The sequence below is a fragment of the Saimiri boliviensis genome, chromosome 21 (genome assembly GCF_048565385.1).
Source record: "Saimiri boliviensis isolate mSaiBol1 chromosome 21, mSaiBol1.pri, whole genome shotgun sequence".
Lineage (NCBI taxonomy): Eukaryota > Metazoa > Chordata > Mammalia > Primates > Cebidae > Saimiri > Saimiri boliviensis.
The window spans coordinates 28454567-28478382 of NC_133469.1; the positions used below are offsets into that span (position 1 = coordinate 28454567).

At 46.6% G+C, this 23816-nt stretch overlaps 1 protein-coding gene across 3 annotated transcripts in view; it reads left to right on the forward strand.

The window, feature by feature from the left end:
• Positions 1-23816, forward strand: part of MYO18B (myosin XVIIIB) — a 286207-nt gene that overhangs the window by 203295 nt on the left and 59096 nt on the right. For all 3 annotated transcript variants that reach the window (XM_074390993.1, XM_074390995.1, XM_074390994.1), the window contains exons 37-39: positions 2036-2119; positions 4066-4203; positions 6957-7142. In XM_074390993.1, coding sequence (XP_074247094.1) covers positions 2036-2119; positions 4066-4203; positions 6957-7142 — 408 coding nt within the window. The remainder of the gene's footprint in view (positions 1-2035; positions 2120-4065; positions 4204-6956; positions 7143-23816) is intronic.

A 23816-nucleotide genomic window follows, 5' to 3' on the forward strand; every position in this document is an offset into this window, starting at 1 on the left:
GCCTATGACGGTGCCTTGGAGAGACTGAAAGGAGGCCGGTGAGGAGAATGTGGCACAAGACAAGCCCAGTGACAGAGGAGGATTGGATCAGGGGCTTAGAGGCTGTGATAAGATTGGGTTTTATTTTATGGTTGAAGGGAATCAATTGGCAAGCGTCTTGGGGCAAGAGCGGTTGGAGAGGACCAGCCAGCATGCCACCCCAGACAGTCAGCTCCATAATGGCAGGATCCTCCTCTGCCTTGTCCAATGCTGAATTCAGAGCCAACAAGAATGTCTGGCCTCGAGGTGCTCAGTGAATCACTGCTGAATAAATGAAACTGAATTTGTCCAGGGGAAAGACAGCTCCAACCTGGTAGATGGAGTGAGGATGAGGAGGAGAGGGTGGATGGGCCTTGGAGACGATCAGGAGGCATGAGGGCAGCATGGGTGAAATAGAAGCTTTGGGGTGAAGCTGAGGGTGTGATGTGGAACCCCTGGTAGATCTCCACATAACGACTGCATAATGGGGAGGACAGCTCCCTCCAGGTGCAATGAGTGTCTTTCTTGCCATATACCTTCCAGAGGAGGTCCCGGGTCAGATACCTGCCGCACTCTGAATGCATCTGACAGAGGCTGGATCTGAAGGGACTTCTGCTAGACACAGAATAATAATAACAAAATAATTGATTATATCACCCACGTGGTAACAACCACCACAAAAATAGCATCTGTCACTGTCTACACTTGCAAATCACACTAATTTTTATGTTTTGAGATGAAGTCTCTCTCTGCAGCCCAGGCTGGAGTGCAGTGGTGCGATCTCCGCTCACTGCAACCTCCGCCTCCCGGGTCCCGGTTCAAGCAATTCTCCTACCTCAGCCTCCCAAGTAGCTGGGATGATAGGCACAAGCCACCATGCCCAGCTAATTTTTGTATTTTTTTAGAAAAGATGGCGTTTCCCCATGTTGGCCGATCTAGTCTTGAACTTCTGACCTAGTGATCCGCCTGCCTCGGCCTCCCAAAGTGCTGAGATTACAGGCCTGAGCCACTGCGCCCAGCTGAATCACACTAATTTTTGTACAAAAGACAGGTTTATTTGTTCAGTTACAAAGGCAGTATATGCATATGCCCATAATAAATAATTTAAATAATAAAGACATAACAATTAGAAAGTAAAGAGACCCTTCTACCTTCTAGAATTCCTCTCATCAGAGGTAATGAAGTTCAACAGTTGGTTCTATTTTTTTTTTTTTTTTTTTTTTTTTTTTTTTTTGAGACAGAGTCTTACTCTGTCACCCAGGCTGGAGTGCAATGGTGTGATCTGGGATCACTGCAACCTCTGCCTCTCAGGTTCCAGCAATTCCCCTGCTTCAGCCTCCTGAGTAGCTGGGATTACAGGCATATGCCACCACACCTGGCTAATTTTTGTATTTTTGGTAGAGATGGGGTTTCACCATGTTGGTCAGGCTGGTCTCGAACTCCTGACCTCAGGTGATCCGCCTACCTTGGCCTTCCAAAATGCTGGGATTACAGGTGTGAGCCACTGTGCCTGGCAGGTTCTAGTTTTTAAAAAGCCTTTCCTCTCCACTGTTTCATTTAATCTCTGAAAAAACCCACTACTGAAACGCTGATCAGAGACTATCAGCCCATTTTACGGATGCAGAGACTGAGATGCAGAGAGGCTCTGTAGCTTGCTGAGGCCAGGATCCAGGTCTAGAACCCCAGTAACCCGACCCTCTGAGTTGCTCTCATCCCTCGGAATCTGGTACTAGTGCCATGGCCAGCCCACTTCTGTCTGGGTTCTTAAGGATGTATAATAAAATGCTGGACAGCTGACCAAATCCAGGGGCTTATGTAATTGGCGTGACTCAGCGAACATTGAAATGAAAGATGTTGAGGAGGATGTGAGAGGTAATTTTTGGGAAACAGCTATTATCATAGAAGCTCTGAGAGATGTAGACATCTGTGGGTGGGGAAAGTAGGGATTTTCAGGGGTGGTTTCCCAGCAAGGCTTATGGTCTCAGGGTGATATATATATATATTTTTGTCTCAACAGTCTGCTGCTGACATTGGGCAGATCCAAGAACTCCAGCTGCAGCTGGAGGAAGCCAAGAAGGAGAAGCAGAAGCTTCAAGAACAAGTATGCTCAGAGCCATCCTATGCTTGTATTAGTCACGGTTCTCTTAGAGGGACAGACCTAATAGGAGACATATATGTATATATGTATATATATATATATATATATACATATATATATATATATATGAGTTTATTGTTTTGAACCCAAATTTATGTCCAGCTGGCTATGATGTACATGGAGGGGAAAAGGGGGGTCAGAAAAATATGAGGAGACCTTCTGGGGACATGACCTCCATATTTTTTTTTTTTTTGAGACGGAGTCTCGCTCTGTCACCCAGGCTGGAGTGCAGTGACAGGATCTCGGCTCACTGCAACCTCCACCTCCCCGATTCAAGGGATTCTCCTGCGTCAGCCTCCTGAGCAGGTGGGATTACAGGTGCCCACCACCATGCCCGGCTAATGTTTGTATTTTTAGTAGAGATGGGTTCCACCATTGTTGGCCAGGCTGGTCTCTAACTCCTGACCTCAGGTGATCTGCCCTCCTCAGCCTCCTAAAGTGCTGGGATTATAGGTGTGAGCCACCAGGCCCTGCCGGGGAATCTGTTAAGTATTAACTTACGTGATCACGAAGTCCCACAGTAGGCTGTCTGCAAGCTGAGGAGCAAGGGTAGCCTGTCTGAGTCCCCAAAACTGAAGAACTTGGAGTCCGATATTTGAGGGCAGACAGCACCCAGCACGGGAGAAAGCTGTAGGCTGGGAGGCTAGGCTCATCTCTCTCCTCTTCACATTTTTCAGCCTGCTTTGTATTGGCTGGAAGCTGATTAGATGGTGCCCACCAGATTAAGAGTGGATCCGCTTTCCCCAGCCCACTGACTCAAATGTTACTCTCTTTTGGCAACAACCTCACAGACACACCCAGGATCAATACTTTGTGTCCTTCAACTGAATCAAGTTGACACTCAGTATTAACCATCACAAGGAGGAAGACAGGGATTCTCCCTGGGCACACACTTATACTTTGGACCCTGGAAATGGTTTCTTTCATTCTGTTATTCGTTAATTCATCCAAATACTCACTTCCAGCTGTGTGCCTGGTGAATTGAGACCAGTCCCATTAGAGAGACAGACACAGGCACACACACTCACACTCATTTACTCTTGCCTGGCTTGTAGAATCCAAGCATGCCCCATGCACTGAGACTCAGCCATTCGATCTAGAATTTTCTCCCTCTGAGAAAAGGCTCCAAGAACAGAGGGATGGTCTGTGCTCGGGGGGACCATGATCTTTTGTGAAATCTTCCTTTGAAGCCAGGGTCCCTACAAACATCTCTGGCTTTGCGTCGTGACCCAGAGGGATGCTGTTATCCATGAAATTTTCAAAGCTCTTCTAGAACGGTTGTATGTGCCTGCTTAAAGGGACTGTTGGAGTGACCAGGTCTCAATCAGTTTTCTGTGGGTGCTGAGTAACAGCATGTACAACCAACGACATAGCAGCAGCGGCCACCTGCTGGGTGCTTATTATGCGCCAGTCACTAATCTTCAATCCTCACAAGAAAAATGGAGAAACTGAGGCTCAAGGAAAGGAACGGACTTTCCCAGACACACACACCAGGTGCAAACCTGGCTCCCAAACGCACCCTTGCTTGCATCTTTTGATGGCGTAGCTTGTTGCCCACAGACTAGCTTTGCTCTTTGATCAGAGCAGGGAAGGTGGAGAGGGAAGCACTGATTAAAAGTCTTGTTTTGAATTCTGAAGATGTAAGAAGCATCACCTCCCAGCACCTGAGACCCAGGATCTGGGTCTGGTGTGAGGGTCCAGTGAGGGTCCCAAGATTGAGACCTGGCAATTCTTGCCCGTGCAGACATTTACCATGCAGCACACCTGAGCAGAGAAGGAGGCGGTGTGAATAGCCCCCCGCCCCCCCTCCCAGGCTGGGTCCTGCCCGTGTCTCTGTCCTGGTATCAGGGACAGCAGATGGCCAATGGACTTCTTTCTCGTACCTACAGCTGCAGGTGGCTCAGATGCGCATTGAGTACCTGGAGCAGTCCACTGTGGATCGAGCCATCGTCAGCAGGCAGGAGGCAGTCATCTGTGACCTGGAGAATAAGACGGAGTTCCAGAAGGTGCAGATTAAGAGATTTGAGGTACATAGTGATACATACATAATGCTTGCGCCAAGAGCAGAGAGAGTTTTGTGTAAGCTTCATTCATCCTTCTACTACTCCTCTATGTACTCACATGCCTTTATCTAGATACACATTACTCATCCACTTCTCACCCAAGCTCCCTCCCTCCTTCCATTATACCATCCCTCAAGCCACCTACCATTTACCTATCCATCCTCATGTACGTCCCTCCATCTGCTTCCACCCTCATGGGTCCATTCATCCATCCTCCCTTCCATCTGTTCCTCCTTTTCCCTTCACTTTTTCTTCTCTTCCTCTATTATTTTGTTCTTCAGCCCTCAACCCCTCCATCTGCCCATTCTTTTGTGTACTGATCCAGTTCTTCCTATCTCCATCCGCCTACTCAACCACTTACATGCCCAACACTCATCTTGAACAGAAATTTATTTTGCACCCAGTGTGTGCTAGGCCCTGATTTAGGTGCACGGAAGACAGATGTATGACACAGACCTGCTTTCAGAAGCATATACCTTTGGAAGCCATGTGGGTAAGATATATGTATATATAAATATCTGTAATATGGAGAGAGGGCTGTGATGTTTAGGGGACAGAGATCTTTTTAAGACTCAAGAATCAGGAGGGCTTCTGGGAGGAGGTAGCATTAATGCTGACCCTTGAAGGACAGGTAAGACTTGGATGGGCTGGAGTGGGGTTAGTGATTGCATTCCCATTGCCCTTGAGCTGGGAACACAGGTGTTTACTTCTTCAGCTCTGTAGGCCAATGACAGGGGACATTTACAGAAAACATCACCATTGTCAAAATCCTTTCCCATCAGCCACTCCACTTGATATTTGATATAGTCCTGTGAGGCTGGTAGGATAAGCCTTACCTGACGAGAAGATGACCGCAGAGAGGTCAAGTGACTTGCTCAAGAGAAAGCCAGGCAGTGTATGGGCTAAGGTAGATTGACACCCAACCTTCACTTCATCCTGGTCTCAGGTACCAACTTCTCTGCAGCCAGCTGGCTTCACCGCAGTAAGACAGTGTGTCAAGACAGCTGGGAGGCTGCATTCCTCATTCTGAAACATTTCCCCCGATCTCCCGAGGGGCATTTGGTCTCCAATAAGCCTGATATAGATGAAGAACAGAGAGAAAATCTTCTTTGCTTTGACCCTCAGTGTTTCCCGGAAATTGCTCAAGGGATCCCGCAAGGCATAAGTGCCTCTGTAGATCACCATGAAAACTTTGATCTGCTATATTTTAAACGATTAAATATGTAAAGTTGGGCCATATCACATGCCATTTTAAAACCTGGTTCCAGCACAGTGAAATGAGAGCACAGGAGAAAAGAAAATGAGTGCAGCGAAACTTCAAATGGAAAGATTCTATCTCCAAATTCAATTTTCCCCTCGGCCACCATTATTTGAATTTAGTAGAATCCTGGGTCCTGGAGGTGTAGAGATGGGTTACCTCGAAGACACAGTTCGAGAACTCCTTCCATTCTTCCTGCTGTTCTTAGAGTTGTTGCTGAACTTCATATGAGAGGTGAACCAAATAGGAAAGCATTTCTTTTAGGTTAGGGTTCAGTGTCTGATCTGGAGGCTGTTATCCCCACTGCCTGTGGCTGCAGAAGAAGAGCTCAGAGTCCTTAACAGGGGCTTGAAATATTCATGTGGGCCCCATCTTATGTCAACACTGGAGTATGTGCTCATCAGGATCGATTGGCTCCAGGCTTGTTGGCCAACTAATGAATTCTGCAGAACAGTCCTTGGGTTCGTTTTCTGTGACACTCATGAAGGCCAAAGCACTTTTCTCTCTATTGTTCCATTGCGTCCTCAAGGACTCCCCATCCCCTCTGCCACCTGGAAAGGAAAAATGTCATAAAATAGTAAGGCTGAAGCTCATGGGAGATTACCTGAACACCCTCATTTTGTAAATCAGGAAAGAAAATCCCCTGCGGGGTAAAGGTTTTTGACCTCAGCATAGTTCTCTCTTCATTGCACCAGCCCCTTGGGATAAATAGGAGCTGTTAAAAAAATGTAATAATTCCAAACCCTTATCTGGCACATCCTATGTGCCAGGTACCCAAGCCTTCTGCATCCCAAGGAATTAGATTCTGACAGTGTTCTTGGGACATAGGTGTTATCATCATCCCTGTCTCTCAGAGAGACTCAATAACCGCCCAAGGTCACACAGCCAGGAAGAGGTAGAGCTGGGATTTGAACCCAGAGCATCTTGGGGTGAGGGTTCTCCTAAATATGCTACACTACCTCTCAGGAGAACCATTCTTTTTTTTTTTTTTTTTTTTTTTTTTTCTTCTCCGAGATGAGTCTCTTTCTGTTGCCCAGACTAGAGTGCAGTGGCGAGATCTCGGCTCACCGTGACCTCTGCCTCCCAGATTCAATAGCTTCTGGTGCCTCAGCCTCCCAATAGCTGGGATTACAGGCGCACGCCACCATGCCCGACGAATTTTTGCATTTTTAGTAGAGACGGGTTTTTGCCATGTTGGCCAGGCTGGTCTCTAACTCCTGACCTCAGATCTGCCTGCCTTGGCCTCCCAAAGTGCTGGGACTACAGGCCTGAGCACCGCACCTGGCCATCATTTTTTGTACGTTGTTAAATTCTTCATGTTTGTAGCAGACATCAGTATTCTCATCCTGATTATAAAAACACAGGAAACCTGGCAAAGGATGTCTCTTCCTGAGGCTCCCTGTTTCATACCCCCCTGGCCTCTAACTCCAAGGTGGGCATGTGTCTCTGCCCCTCCCAGGTCCTGGTGATCCGGCTTCGGGACAGCCTGATCAAGATGGGGGAAGAGCTTTCGCAGGCGGCCACATCTGAATCCCAGCAGCGGGAGAGCAGCCACTACTACCAGCGGCGTCTGGAGGAGCTGAAGGCCGACATGGAAGAGCTGATGCAGCGGGAGGCGGAGGCCAGCAGGCGGTGCATGGAGCTGGTGAGTCCTGTCCCCATCACGGGCTCTCAGCGATTGAGGGTTTGCAGTGGGGTGCAACCCCCCTTTCTTAAGGCTTCTGCATGGGAGACTCATGGGCTTGTGTCCTGGGCCTCTGGGGCGTGTCGGAAGCCAGGAGAAACCAGAAGAGTGGGCTGAGACAACGCTGTCATTGGCTGCAAATCCTTGCGGTGGGCCCAAGGGGACCAATGGCATTCCCTGATGCTGGGTGGCCACCAAGTTCATTTACGTATCAGATCCCAGACTTTCTTTTCTTGCTCCATTCATTCCACTCCAATGGCAGGGCGGTCTCATACAAAAGAGGAAAGAACCGGTGTTTATGAACCGCCTGTCTTTCACTGGGTCTCAACATCCCTAATATCCTGTAATCCTCGTGCCAGCCCTGTGAAGTCAGAATCCTTGCCCCCATTTCACAGATGAGGAAACCGAGCCTTCCAAAAGGGGCGGTGACTAGTCTAAGGCCACATTTAGTAAACATAGAGCTGTTTCTGGGCTGTTAATAGCAACAACAAAAGTGAAACATACAAATGATGATTCAAGCCACCATGTGTGAAGTGTTTGCTATGGATTAGATTCTGAAGGAAACATTTCTCATGTATATCGTCATTTCAGAACCCTGAGGTAGGTGCTATCTTGACACCAACTTGCCAGATTGAGGTCCCGAATGGTACATTTGCTTGCCCAGGGTCACACAGGAGTAAGAATTTGCACCCAGGGCTGTCTGACAATGTAGTCTCTGCTTTTAGTCACCAATTCATGCTTTGCCTCCAGGGTGGTCCGAGAAAAGCTTTATTTTTTTCCTGGAGGCAGAGTCTCACACTGTTGCCCAGGCTGGAGTGCAGTTGTGTGATCTCAGCTCACTGCAACCTCCACCTCCCAGGTTCAAGCGATTCTCTTGCCTCAGCCTCCTGAGTAGCTGGGACTACAGGCATGAGCCACCACATCTGGTTAATTTTTTGTATTTTACTGGAGACGGGGTTTCGCTATGTTGCCTAGGCTGGTCTCAAACTCCTGAGCTCAGACAATCTGCCCACCTCAGCCTCCCAAAGTGCTGGGATTACAGCTGTGAGCCACTCCACCCAGCCCCAAGGAACATTTTAAAATTTGTTTCCTGCCTAATGGGAAGGTTTCTCCATCATTTAGAGTGTTGTTCTAAGAAGCTTCTGCAGAGGTCACAGAACATCTAAGAGTCTCTTCCACCTTCTCTGCATGGGGTCAGACGTCGCTAAGGTTTCAGATTTCTGATTCTGTGACCTGGGGGGTATGTGGCACCCCCATTCTCTACCATCACACAGCCTTACAGAGACACCTACCGTATGCTAATGCCTCGTTCTTCCTACAGCAAATATATTAATATGTCTTGGGCCATTGTCTCTCACAGCCAGTGTCATCCACATCAGCTTTGCCCTTGACAAGCCGGCTGCCTGGCTCTTCTGTCAGGGGGCAGTAAGGCGCCGCACAGAGACAGAGGTTCCCAGACAAAGTCCAGGCCTTCTGACCGGCAGTTCCTCTCCGCCCATGGCCCTGGGAGAGAGAAAGGCTCTTTCCTCCAACTGACAGGATAACTTCCTCATTAACCAGCCCCGTTTCTTATGCAGCCGACTGTCCCTCCTGCACGCTCTGGCTGGAAGGAGAGAACATCCCCAGCCTTTCTCCTCTGATGTCTTCTTTAGCCAGGCACTCAGGCATTCTGGACAGATCAAATAGTGATTTTCTTCCTCTCTATCCCTTGATCTCTTATTCTCTGTCTCTTCTCTCTCTTTCCTCTCCCTGTCCCCATTCCTGGGGCCATATTCAGATCTTGAAAGGCCCTGGAATACTGAAAAGATTATAGCATAGCTCCCGCCTAGGAATCATAGCGTAGCCCCCACACAGGAATGAAAACGGACACAACACAGAACCTGAAAGAGCCTGCATGCCTGCTGAAATTAGACCTGCGTCTTTCTCCCATTTCTGATGGCAAGATTCTGGAAAAGTTTATCGAAGCTGAACTTGTCTCTTTAGTTTGGCGGGTGTAGTTGCGAGGAGTGTTCATTTCCTAAAATTGTCATAGAAATTATCAAAAGCTGCATAGCTTAAAACAACGGAAATGCGTTCTCTCACAGTTCTGGAGCCTGAAGTCTGAAGTCAAGGTGCGAGCAGAGCTATGTTCCCTCTGAAGGCTCTGGAAGGGGACCCTGTCTCTTCCAGCGTCTGCTGGCTCTAGCGCCCCTTGGTTTGTGGTTGCATGCCTCCAGTTCCGGCCTCAGTGATGGCTTTCTTCTCTGCGTATGTGTGTCTCAAGTCTCCCTCTACCTTTTTCTTATAAGGACAACTGTAATTAGATTCAGGGCTCACTCTAAATCCACGTTGATCTCACTTTCAGCTCCTTACCTTAATCATATCTACAAACCCTTTTTATTTTTCCATTTTTTTTTTTTTCCTGAGACAGATTTCCTTCTCTGTCGCCCAGGCTGGAGTGCAGTGGCACAATCTCAGCTCACTGCAACCTCCGCCTCCCGGGTTCAAGCAAGTCTCCTGCTTCAGCCTCCTGAGTAGCTGGGATGACAGGCATGCACCACCATGCCTGGCTAATTTTTATATTTTTAGTAGAGGCGGAGTTTCACCGTGTTGGCCAGGCTGGTCTTGAACTCCTGACCTCAGGTGATCCACCTGCCTCAGCCTCCCAAAGTGCTGAGATTATAGGCATGAGCCACCACGCCCGGCCTACAAACCCTTTTTCTGCATGAGATCACATTCACAAATCTCAGGTGGACTTGTCTTTTGGGAGGCTACCCTCCAAGCCACTGAGGATTAATGAGCAGACCTGTTGATTTTACCCCTTTTAGGTATTTTTCAAATTCACCCCTCCTGACCCATTCTTGCTTCTGCCGTCTTTATTTGAGCATCATCCCCTCCGCTCTGGGCTTCTGTAGTGACTTCTCACTCGTCTCCCCACTTTCGCTCCAGTCTTGCTCCTCCCTGCAGGAGATCTTTCAAGGAGCATAGCTCACTGTGTTATTTCTGTGTTAAGAAATCTTTGGGGGCGGATGTGTTGGCTCATGCCTTATAATCCTAGCACTTTGGGAGGATGAATGAGAGGATCACTTCAGGCCAGGAGTTCATGGGCAACATAGCAAGACCCCATCTCTATGAAAGAGAGACACAGAGAGAGGGAAGGAAGGAAGGAAGGAAGGAAGGAAGGTGGGAGGGGAGGGGAAGAAAAAAAAGAGAGAAGGAAAGAAAGAGAAGTTGGAAGGTACATTTCAGCTTGGTTGGCATTCTGAAGTTATCCAGCACATGCTGTCATTTCCTTAGTGATTCTGTGGAAGAACGAAGCTCCAAGGATAAGAGCCGGCGAACAGCCGCTTCCAAATACTGGCTGTCCCAAAACTCACCAACATATTTGCTCTCAGATATTTCCTTTGCTTTTGAGCTCTGGGAAATTTCCACTGGGAAGAGAGAGGAAGTCATCCTTTCTTGTATCACTCATGGATTCCTTCAACAAATACCTATTCAGCACCAGCTGTGATGAGCATGGCACAGGGGGAGGCGCTGTTGAGGAAGGGCAGGGAATCATAAGGTCCCTGCTGTGCAACACAGGGCTCAGTGGGAGAATTAAGTCCTCACTGTCATTTAAAGTGGAATCTTGCTGCGGAGGCCCCTCCTCTAGGTGTGGCATCCTGGTACTGTCCCTGGCTTCTCAAGACGATCATCCCACTGTTTGTGTCCATGCCACCGGCGTGCCTTCCCTCAGCCCATTTCTGTAAGAGAAGGGGCACCTTCCTTGTACTGTACGTTCTCTCTAAACCACATAAAAATCCTGCAAGGCAGCCAGAGCTTTGGTTCTCTCCTTCAGGCAATATCTATCCATGGTTTTTACTAGAGGCTGGATACCCAGTGAGGAACAGCACACACCTTTGCTCCCCAGGAGCTCATACATGGAAATATATAACTGCATGAGAAAATACAACGTAGACCATTGCTAGGACACTTTGTACAAATATGGAGTTTCCTCCATAATTGAGAGCTCAGAGCTGTCACAGACAAAACAAGGGAGCAGGCACTGAGATTTGAAGGTTTAGAAGGCCAGTTGGCACCAACTCTCTCTCCCATGCCCACTGTCACTGCCACAAGCCCATTTCTTTGGGCAAAGTATTGCCTTTTCCCTCTTCTGTTTTTTAAAATTATTATTGTTATTAGTATTATTTTTAATTGAGACAGGGTCTTAGTCACCAAGGCTGGAGTGCGGTGGCACGATCATAGCTCATTGCAGCTTCCAACTCCTGAGCATAAGCGATCCTCCTGCCTCAGTCTCCAGAGTAGCTGAGACTCCAGGTGCATACCACTCCATCTGGCTAATTTTTCCATTTTTTAAATAGAAATGGGGTCTCACTACTTTGACCAGGCTGGTCTTGAACTATTGGCCTCAAGTGATCCTCCTGCCTCAGCCTCCCAAAGTGCTGGGATTATAAGCATGAGTCACCACTCCTGGCCTGTCTTTGTTTTTGGAATTCAAGTCCTCCCTGGGAAGGATAGAACAAATTTCCTAACTCCGTAGTCCGAGCATTCATTTTTTCATTCCATCACCAAATGTTGACGGAGTTGTTCCATGTTCAAGCACTTTGCAGAAGTTGTCCTTTTTGGCACTTAAGGTCAACCTCAGCAAGTGGAGAACGTAGAGGGGCCAGGGTGTGGGGTTGTCCAGGGCCGCAGGGTCAGGAAGGGCAGCGAGGGGATCAGTGTCCCCACGTGTCCAGTGCTAAAGCTATCACCAGGTCACCCTGCTGCCCTGTCAACCCAACCTTGCTGAAAAATGGCTCTGCTCTGGAGCCCAAAAAAGGATCCAGTGCGCTGGGCCCTGGTGAGCAGCGGGGAGGATGTTGATGCATCTCCTGTCCATGTTCCTTTCTGCCTGTCCCCAGCCTGTACTATTTGTCACTGTTGGTGTTGGTTTAAAGGACTGTGAGTTGTTGCATGTAAATGATTGATGCCCCCAGCTGACTCTCCTGCACATCCAGATCAGGATCAATTACCCCGCCGGTGGAACGTTGCTTCCCAGAAAAAAAGAAAAATGAGGTTTTGCCGTTAATTTTAGCAAATGTACTATTCCTGGAGACTCCAGGAGCCATTATGGAGAAAATAATATTCTGGCTCTAAATCATTCCAGTCCCTTTGTGATTAGAGCGATGAAACAACTCGTCCGTGGATGTATATCCTGTTGTTTTTCAGTAGTTACAGGGCCCAAGGGAAACCGCCCGCTCCAGGACTGGGTATCCAAGGGGTGCCTGAGGACGCCGGGAGCCCTGATGCTGACGGGAAGGCCTGACTTCGGCCTGCCAGGTGCACCTGTTTCAGAAGCTTCCCCCGTTGGGTTTTACCCTTTATCGCCTTGTCCTGATTAGAGAATCAGGCCTGGTTTTGACTTTCCCCTGATCCATGTGTCCTTTTCACAAGTGCCCCAGCTCGGATGGTTCTTACCCTTCCTGCTTCCACCCAGTGACCTGAGCCAGAAATCGCAGCAACTTGTCTCCCTCTCGCTCACACAGTTTAATGATCAATCCTGTTGATGTTACGCTATTTAAGTAATTTTCAGATTCATCCTTTCTGACCCATTCTTGCTTCCGCTGTCTCTATTTAAGCACCATCCCCTCTGGTCTGGGCTTCTATAGTGACTTCTCACTCGTCTCCCCACTTTGGATCCAGCCTGGCTCCTCCCTGCAGGAGATCTTTCAAGAAAGAAGCATAGCCTACTGTGTTATTTCTCTGCTGAAAAATCTATGGGGCCGGATGTGTTGGCTCATACCTTATAATCCTAGCACTTTGGGAGGACGAGTGGGAGGATCACTTCAGGCCGGGAGTTCAAGACCAGTCTGGACAAGATAGCAAGACCCCATCTCTATGAAAGATGAAGGAAGGAAGGATGGAAGGAAGGAAGGAAAAAGAAAGAGAGGGAGGAAGGAAGGAAGGAAAAAGAAAGAAAGATCGAGAGAGGGGGAGGGAGGAAGGAAGGAAAAGAAAGGGAAAGGAAGGAAGGAGGAATTAACTAGGTCTCCTGGCATGTACCTGTAGGTCCAGCTACTCAGGAGGCTGCAGTGGAGGATTGCTAGAGCCCAGGAATTCAAGGTTACAGTGAGCTATGATTGTACCACTGCACTTCAGCCTGGGTAACAGCCTCCATTGAAAGAAAGAGAGAGAGAGAGAGAGAGAGAGGAGAGAGAGAGAGAGGAAAAAGAGAAAGGAGAGAGAGAGAGGAGAGAGAGGAGAGAGAGAGAGGAAAGAGAGAGAGGAAAGAGAGAGAGGAAAGAGAGAGAGGAAAGAGAGAGAGGAGAGAAAGAGGAAAGAGAGAGAGAGAGAGAGGGAGAGAGAGAGGAAAGAGAGAGAGAGAGGAAAGAGAGAGAGGAGAGAGAGAGAGAGGAGAGAGAGAAAGAGAGAGAGAGAGAGAGAGAGAGAGAGAGAGAGAGAGAGAGAAAGGAGAGAAGGAAGGAAGGAAGTAAAGAAAGGAAGGGAAAAACATGAAACCTTCTGTGGGTCTCCATTGCCTTCAGAACAAAGTTCAAACTGAGACCTACAGGAAATCCAACCTCTCTAAATCTTTCCTCCTTTGCTTTTCTGCTTCGCATCCTCTTACCTGTCCTACTTAAGCACAGAGGCAAGTGTTGAGGATGCTGTCGTTTGAATGTTTGTCCCCCAAGCCTCATGTTGAAATCTGATTCTCAGTGTTGGAAGTGAGGCCTCGTAGGAGGAGTTTGGGTCACAGGGCAGATCCCCCGTGAATTGCTGGTGCCTCCTCATGGTAAAGAGTGAGTTCTCACTGTGCTAGTTCCCACCAGAGTCCCCACCCCCACCCCGAGAAACGGCTGTGGGAAACATCCTGCTTCTGCTCACACCACGTGATCTCTGCGTCCACCAACTCCCCTTCCCTTTCTGTCATGAGCGGAAGCAGCTGAGGCCCTCGCTAGACGCAGATGCTGGTGCCACACTTCTGTGTAGCCTGCAGAACCGTGAGCCAAATAAACCTCTTTTCTTTACAAGTTACTCAGCCTCAGGTATTCCTTTACAGCAATGCAGCTGAACTAAGGCAACACCCCAATGCCATGTTATTCCTTGAGTCACCGCCTTTATCCTCATGCATCCTGCTGCCTGCCTACACAACCTTCAAAACTCAAATATCAGATTAAACACCTCCTTCGTGTTCCCTTACCCCTGGGCCCACCCCATCAATGCGTGTGTCACCCTGTTATTGTAATTGCCAATGTTCTTGTCTTTCTAGAGAGAGAGAGACCCTGAGAAAAGGTTTTATTTGACTCTGGAGCTGCAACCTCCATATCAGAGTCAGGTAGAGGGTAGATGCTCAGTAATTGCTTGCTGAATAATTTTCTCAGCATTTCGAAGTTTTACGTCTTAACAGAATGGCTCTAAAAAATACATCTTAGAAACCGGGAATTTTAGATCAACCAACTTTTGTTTGTATCTTACTGTATACCTAGCCCTGTGCCTGATGTTATGGGAGATGCAGACATGGATGGGCTAGGGACTGTGCCCTTGAACTGCTTAGGACGTAGAGGAGGAGAGACATCTGTCTCTCAACAACTTTGACACAAGATGGGATGTGTGGGCAAAGGAAGAAAGGGTTTCATACAAGCAGGAGCCCTGCAGGAGATTGTATGGAGGGTGCCTCATTCATCTGAAACTTGTATGGAGTTTCTTGAATGATAAAGCAAATACTGGCTGGCAGCTTTGACGGAGCAGGGATCCAGTCATGTTTATCATTACATCTCTCACTTGCATTCAGCAAGTGTCTAGTGAATGCCTGCTGTGTGTCAGGTAACGTCCAGGCCTCCAGAGAGTCAGAGAGAAACCAGATAGAGGGATATAAACAGACTCTCCACCTTTTTCCTTTCATTCCTCTCTTCCTTCTTTCTTCTTGCAGCTCCCCTACTGTGTGCCAATTGCAAAATCTCTTCCTCTGCCCTCTCCAACCTGTCTTCTTTTGCTTTCCTTGTTTTTCCTTAGCTCCCATTTGTCTAAAGTTAGACATGCTTTCTCTCTCTCTCTCTCTCTCTCTCTCTCTCTCTCTCTCTCTCTCTCACACACACACACACACACACACACAATTGTTTTGACTCATGTTAGGAGGAGCGTGCATGTTAAACTTCTAGGGCTACTATAATAACAAATTATCAAAAACGGGATGTCTTAAAACAGCAGGAATTTTGGCTCACAGTTCTGGACGCTAGATGTCTGAAATTAAGATGTTGGAAAGGCTCTTCTCCCTCTGAAGGTTCTAGGGGTGAATCCTTCCTTCCCCTGATGGCTCTAGGCATTCCTTGGCTTGCAGGCTGCATCACCCTAATTTCTGCCTCTGTCTTTACTTGACCTTCCCCTCTTCTCTTTCTGTCTCAGTGTATATCTCTCCTCTCCTTCTAAGGACATCAGTCATTGAATTCGTGGCCCTCCCTAATCTTATATGACCTCGGCTTGACTAATTACAGCTGCAAAAACCCTATTTCCCAATAAGGTCACATTCTGAGTTTCTAGGTGGATATGGATTTTGGGGGGACACTATTCAATCTACTATAGGGTGGTCCAAAAGAGTACTGGCTTGGATTCTGTTACCGCAGACAGCTAAGGAGTCTGATACCTCAGACATTGAAGCAACTCAGTTCCCTCATCAGTAAAATGGGTGTAACGTGGCCTATGTTATTCGGTAGCTATGGGGATTAAATGAGATAATGTATATAAAAATGTCAAATGACAGCTCATAGTAAACACTTAATCGACAGTACTTCATTTTCTTTCTTCCTCTTCTTACCCTTCCTTTGAGTTTCTGGCTCTTTCCACTCAAGCCTTATCATATGCTGCCAGGTCCACTTCCATATCCATGCCTGCGATGGTGGGTGGCAGGGTTGTTAATAAGATCTAATATTTGTTTATCATATACTGTGCGGTGGGTGCTGGGCTAAGTACTTTACATGAATCCTCTGTGTTGAGAACTTGTTTGGAAGTTTGGAGGCATACCCTTGACCAAAGACCGGTCCTCTATCGGAGATGATCGTCCTCTTCAAACATGCAGCTTTGGGAGGGATGCCCTTTTGGTGAGGGGGGAAAGCAGACACCTACCTAGCCAGCCAGGTCACCCAGACCAACCCTGGCTATCAATGGGGTGACAGATGTCGCAGCCAGAATGCCCTCACATCCGAATCCTCGATTTTGAGCCTTATCCTTGGATGTAATTGTCCTTATTTTATCATTAAGAAAACTAAAATCCAGAGAGCTAAAGCAATTTCTCCAGTCCCATTTTCAGTAAGTGGCAGAGTCAGAGTTTGAATGAGAGTCTGACTGACTCAGTGAATTTCAGATACATAGTACTTACGTGTTCAAGTACAATGTTTTAAAATGAATGATGTAAGATTGCTTTTGATTCTGTAATCTAGAGGTTGCCAACCTCAGCATTATCGACAAGATAATTTTTATATAATTATTATTATATCAGATAATTCAATGTTGTGAAGATGGTCTGTCCTGTGTATGGTGAGATATTTAGCAGCATCCCCGCCCTCTATGTACTAGGGGCAAATACCATTTCTGTCCATTTATCATAATCAAAAATGTCTCCAGACATTGCCAAATGTCCCTTAAGGGGAAAAATCACCACCTTTTAAGAACAACCAGTCTAATCTAATCGTCACCGTAACACTTAAGTTAACACCTGTGATAACTCCCCATTTCACAGATGATTAAACTGAGGCTCAGGAGGGTCCTGTGCCCAAGGTCACAGGGCAGCTGGAGAAGGGGAATGTCAGGAAAGGGGAAAGTCAAGAATGGAAAGAGGCAGAAACTAGCCTCCCTACCCTTGCAGGAAAAAAACCAGTAGCGGTTCCAGCAAAATCCAATCTCAACCTTCCTGAGACCCAGAGGCGACTTCACAGCAGAATCTAATTCCGAGTGGAATTGAAGGCCTTGCTGCAGGCTGTGTACTTTTAATAATGTTTAAATAAAACATGGGAGCATGGGTGTGATCTCCTCACCGAGCCTGGCTTGTCAGCTGCCTGGGCAAAGTCATAAATAGTTAATTGACAACCACTTATGGCTCTACTTCTGTTAAATCTAGCATCAATTATATATGGTTCATGTATTATTTATTTAGTGTTACTTTGGGGGTATATCTTCCAACTTCAGGGGGAAAAGTGTAAAGAATGGGAGGCCTGGAGCAGATTCAAGGATAGCTGTGAATCACGCCTTGTTTCCCTCTGTATTGGTCAATTTCCCTCTAAGGAAAAAGCCCATTGATGATTAGGGGGTGAATAGGAGGTGAATTGGGATCTAAGAGGCCTTTGCCAGACCACCAGGAAAAAAAGATTGTGCTGGCGGTGTGTTGGTAAATGTTTAACAACTACCTTTCCAGGGCAGGTGGATTCCTGGCTTTTAGTGTTTGCCAATTTCTGTGGTGTCAATTCTTTCTCCAGGGCTGATTTCAGCCTAACTACATGATGTCACTGAAGGGAGAGTTAGGAAGCAGTGCACAGTGGTGCATCATTATATATAATTTCCACCATCTGCATACAATAAGGCCTCCCAAGTAGCTGGGACTACAGGTGCATGCCACCACGCCCAGTTAATTTCTGTATTTTTAGTAGAGACGAGATTTCACCATGTTAGCCAGGATGGTCTCAGTCTTTTGACCTTGTGATCCACCTGCCTTGGCCTCCCAAAGTGCTAGGATTACAGGCGTGAGCCACCGCGTCCGGCCATAATTTATTTAGTTGTAAGCTTATATCATTTAATCTTTAATAATAGCTGTGTTTGACAACTGACTTGCAAAATTCCCAAAACTTTAACCAGCAGCTCTTGCCAGCCAATATGAGCTGCTTCCCACACACCCGTGACCTCTAGTCTCCTTGGGGTGGTATCCCCATACCCTGTTAGAGGGTGGTTGGTGGAGTGGCAGGAGTGAAAGTTTGGCATCAGAAGGCTCTTAATCAAGTCTCATCGCTCACTGACTTTCTTTTTTAAGCAAGATTACTTCACCATTAGAAATCTGTCGTTCTGAGTAGGTTTTTTTTTTAAACTCATGTGTAAAATAGGTGCAATCACATCTCCTGGAAAAGACTGAAACAAGTAATTCATGCCACGCTTCTAGATCTGCCAGTCATGTAACTACCCCCCAAAGCACACCTGCTCCTCTATCCCTGTTCAGTTTCTCCTGCCTTCTGAGAATCTGAACACAGCAGGTGGGGACCTTAGGAAGCCCAAAGCCAGGTTCTGTTTGTTTTTCTTTTTTTCATTTGCTTTAATATTTTTCCACCTCCAAACCCCATGTTTTCCAAAGTCCCCATCCGTTTACTTACTCCCTGGCATTCACCAAACCCACAGTGAAGGGGTTCATTTCCAAAAGCCCTTGGTGTTGTCCCCCTGCAAATGGCTGTGAACTTGAAAGCATAAAGATGAATTATTCTGCCTGGGAACCAAAGTATTTAAAACGGCATTCCATATGGAGGGCGTTTGGGGCCATGAGCCGTGTGTAAATAACACGTTTTACGGCTCTCGTGACAGGGAGATAGCCCTCCTAATTACTGCCCCGTTATCTCAGTGGGACCCAAAATGACCCAACATGCTTATAAACTCCATGTTCACAGACTTCTTTTTAATCCCTGCTCCTAATGGCCTCCCGCAGGCTCAGAGAGCTGACAGGGGAAACCACGGGTATTTCTGTCACTTCCCTCCTTCTAGGCAATGTGGTCTCCTGTTTGTCTCCCTACAAAGCTTTCTGTACAAAGGAAACTTGGTCCTAATAGGCGCTTAGGTGCTGCCAGCCTCAGACACGTCTCTGAAAGTGAATTCTCCCACGCTGTGTTTATTTCACGTGGTGAATGTGCTCATCTCAGTTCAAGAGGTGTTACCATCTAATGAAATGAGTTTCTTTGCGTCTGCCTCTGAGATGAGAGATCTTGATAATAAAATCTATTACCAAAAGCCTACCTAGGAATAATGGGGCCTATTACGCTCTGACTTGTGGCTTTGTTTTTGCATTGGAAACAGGCTCTCAAGCAATTAATCAGAATTTAAAGTTGCTAATACCAATTACAAATAACGTGCTGAGGCTCAAGATGGCAAACAGGAGCAGATACTAATCTTGTCCCTTGAGATTTCATCAGTTGAACTTTCATCACTTCAGACTTGCTGGAAATTAGAGCAACTTAGCTCTGTAAAGTTAATTACTTAAAAAAGAGAGGAGGGGGGAGATGTTGATTGAATATGGCAGGTGTATGTTAAATTATTCAAATAAATACAATTTATATTGTTTAGACCAGATTATGCTTTGCTTAACTGTATGCCAGAGAGGCTTAGGGAGGTTAGTCTTCATGGCAGAAAGTTTGATCATTGTTATGATTTGACATCTTTAAAAGATAGTGGTCCCAAGGAAATCCAGGGGGCCCTGAAGTCAGCCACTTCATTTTTTTAAAATTCATTTCCAAAGTGTCATTTGGTTTGAAGGGCAATTCTCTTTTTAACGTTCCTTTTGGACAGAGCTTAAACAATAAGAAAGGGAGAAATCTCAGAATATGAGGATTGACCAAGCAGTCGGGAAGCTAAATGGTTTTATTGGGAGAACTGGCTGGTTTGGAATTGAAAGTGTATTTGGTGTGGAGAGATGAGGATAATGTGTCTAGGTTATGGCTCTTTTAGTTGTCAGTGACAGAAACAAAATTCAGTTGACTTAAGCAAAAGGGAATTTATTGGTTCATGTAATGAAAAAGTTTCATGACCTCTGGCTGCAGACTCCATGAAATTCAGGGACTCAAGTGATGCCAGCAGGCTGCATTCGGTGTGCCGGTTCAACCTGTATATGTTTGCCAGAGCTGACTGTGTCCATCTCATCCCAATTCCGAGCTCAAAGGCATCACACTGGTAGCTTGACATTGGCCATCGTGGGATTATTTACACTATGGAAATTGGCAAATGTTACAGATCAAGGATTTCCGCTTATCTCCACAGTCAGTTTTGAACATTTACCAGCATACCATCGACTGACTCCCTCCCTCCCCATCTCCTTGGAGTTGGTTGCCATTCCCAGACAGGCTTTCCCCTTCTAGTGACAACAGAGTTAGGCTGACAAACAACGAGGGTAGCAACCTCGACAAGAAGAGGGCCCCTTCCACCCAACAGCTCAATGGCCAGGAAGTGGAATCTCATTGAGTCTGATTGGTCTGGTTTGGGTTATATGCCCACACCTAAACCCAAGCACTGGTACTTGAAGGGTACAGTCTGGATTAAACAGTTCTGGGTACATGCCCAGCCCTGAATCCAGGAGTAGAGCCAGCTCCACCCTAGCCATGTGGATGGAGAGTCGAGGCAGAATAGATTTCCCCAAGAAAAATTAACATGCTAGCGCCAGAAGGAGGAGAAACGGTTTTCAAAAAGGCAAAGCCTTTGGATGCCCACTGCAGAGGCCACATCATCATCATTATCATCATTGTTGCCATATCATCTTTTTCTTTACCATATCACCATCATCACTGCCACCGTCACCACCAACTCATCATTTCCATCATCCTCATCACTTTCATTGTTACTACAACCATTGCCATCATTATCTTCATCACCATCATCATCACCACGACCACCACTGTTTGCGTCACCATCACCACCATCATCATCATCATCACCATCAATCATCTTCATCACCACCATCACCATCACCATCAATCATCATCTTCATCACCACCATTATCATCACCATCAATCATCATCTTCATCACCACCATCACCATCACCATCAATCATCATCTTCATCACCACCATCACCATCACCATCACCATCAATCATCATCTTCACCACCACCATCACCATCACCATCACCATCAATCATCATCTTCATAGCCACCATCATCATCACCATCACCATCAATCATCATCTTCACCACCACCATCACCATCACCATCGCCATCAATCATTTTCATAGCCACCATCATCATCACCATCACCATCAATCATCATCTTCATCACCACCATCATTATCATCACCATCATTACTAGCACCAGCATTGTGAAAATTATCATCACCTTCTCACCACGATGACCACCGCCATCATTATCACATCATTATCAGAGTGAGATCAGAATCCAAGAGCGCTGTAGAGCCCCTTCAAGAGTATGCAATCCCTGTGATTCAGAGCAGGCATATATGTCTAGGGCAGTGGTTGAAATAGTTCCTATTGGAAAATTCCAGGAATGATGTCCCCAAATGCTGAATACCCCACCTTGTGAGTGAGTTCATAGTTGCCTCCTTTTCTGTGCTTAGTGTCCTGAGGGTCAGCTTCATTGGAATTCTGCCCTTTCTCCAGCCTTGTCTTGGCTGCATTCCAGGTAAATGACTTGGAGCCCATCCTGCTGCATGTCACCACTGCCGCCGGCTTGGATAATTAGAACCAACACATTCATTTCCCTAACAGCATTCTCATCCCCACCTCGCAAGTTTTCAAATGGAAAAAGAAAGGCAAAACCAAGCTACATCTGTCCTTGTTCAGGCAATTTGCAGCTGTCTGCAGCTGACATCCACCCAGCTGGGCTGCAGAACGAGCTTTCCTGTTTGCTTTTGGTAGAAGATGATGTGGTTGATGCTTATTAAAGTTTGGCAGCGGTTTGGAGACAAAGCGTCCTGCTGGAGAGAGACTTAAAAACAAACACTCAGGGGGAATCCTTCAGGCTCCTGCCTTTGTGAGCTAATTGCTTGGTGGGTGGGGAAAAGAAAAAAGACTGATGTCACTTTTCAGCAAACAAAAGGAAAGGAACTCAAGAAGTAAGATGATTTTCGGTTTTCGCTTCTTTCTGAGAGCCTGCTGAGTTTCCATGCAGGTAGCGACCAGATGCTCTGATCCAGGCACTGGCAAGTGTTTTCTGAATAGGGCCAGGTAGTAAATATTTTAGACTTTGTTCCATACTGTCTCTGTCACAACTACTCAGCTCTGCTGTTGTAGCACAAAAGCAGCCCTAGACAGCACACAAATGAATGACTAGATGAGCGTGGTTGTGTACCAATAAAACTTTATTTAGAAAAACAGATGGTGGACTGGATTTGGCCCATAGGCTGTAGTTGGCTAACTCTTGCTCTATGCTCTGTTGGAAGAAGTGGAGTTGGAGGCAGACAGCAGAGCTTGGTTTAAATCTTGTCTCTGTCTCTTCCAGGCTGTGTCAACTGGGCAAATCACCTGCCCTCTTTGAGTCTTCCTTTCTTCATCTGTAGAATGGGTTATCAGGTAGTTGGGAGATCAGAATGTTTTGCACATATTAAGTGGTCAGTAAATTGTAAGTAGTACTCACCCCCCGACCCCAGCCCCAAAACGTGAGAGAGTAAAACCAAATAAAGAAGGCTGTCTGCTTTCCTGTGGGCCCCAGCTATGGTGACAGTTCAGTGATGCAGATATTTCTGTGGCTCATTTGAGAGTCTGGCAGCTCTGAGTTTCCCAGGACGATCCTTCTGTTGTCTGTTCCTACCAGTGCCTTCCCACACCAAGATGCCTTCCTGTGTTCAAACTATTTCGTTTCCATCACAAAGGCATGGCCTCAGTTGGAAAATCCCAAGAACGCAAACTAGGATTCTGTTTCTGCCCTTTTGTTGTTTGGAGAGAGCAGTTTTTGTTGTAGTTTAATGATGGGCCAACATTAAAGATGTGTCTGTAAGCCAAAGACATGGCTGCATGTCAAATCCAATAATCATCGTTGCAGTTTAACTGGTATGATTTTCAGACAGGGTCCTAGGGACAATTCAGACTTATGCATGCTGATACTCATAGTTAAGACCCACTTAACCCGAAAGGGCAAAAAAAAAAAAATCTTTTTTTTTTTTTAATTACATTTTAGGTTTTGGGGTACATGTGAAGAACATGCAAAAAATCTTTTTTTAATAGAGACGGGGTTTTGCTATGTTGGCCAGGCTCGTCTCGAACTCCTGACCTCAGGTTATCCACCCACCTCAGCCTCCCAAAGTGCTGGGACTCGTGCCACTGAACTCCAGCCTGGGCGACAGAGTGAGACTTTAAAAAAAAAAAAAAAAGAAAATTCATAGGAAAGTGTGATCAGAATCCCGATTTGTGATTCTGTGGCTGGTTTGCTTCCGTTAAGGGTGTCAGCTGGAGGTTGATTTTAAGTTGTGTTATGTATAGCTTGTATTTACTTGTTATTATTACTTACATAACAGCCTATCATTTATACCAGGCCTGAGCATGTTTTATACCTCATGTCATTTAATTCTATTCAATTTTGTGTGACTTACGGCTTTACTTTTCAAAGTATATTTGCAGATCAGCTGCCTTGGCTGTAGAAATGTAGAGTCTCACACTCGGCCCCACACCTTTGAGTCAGAATTGGCTTTTTAACAAGGTCTCAGATGACCCTTAGGCACAGCAGCACAGCAGGACCCCTGATGTGGGTATTTCATCAGCACTGAATTGCAGGTGAGGAGCCTAAGGCCGAGAGAGGTTAGGAACAAGATCTCGGCTGGGTGCAGAGGCTCACGCCTGTAATCCCAGCACTTTGGGAGGCCGAGGCAGGTGGCTCACCTGAGGGCCGGAGTTTGAGACCAGTGTGCCCAACATGGCAAAACCCCGTCTCTACTAAAAATACCAAAATTAGCCGGGTGTAGTGGCGCATACCTGTAATCCTTGCTACTTGG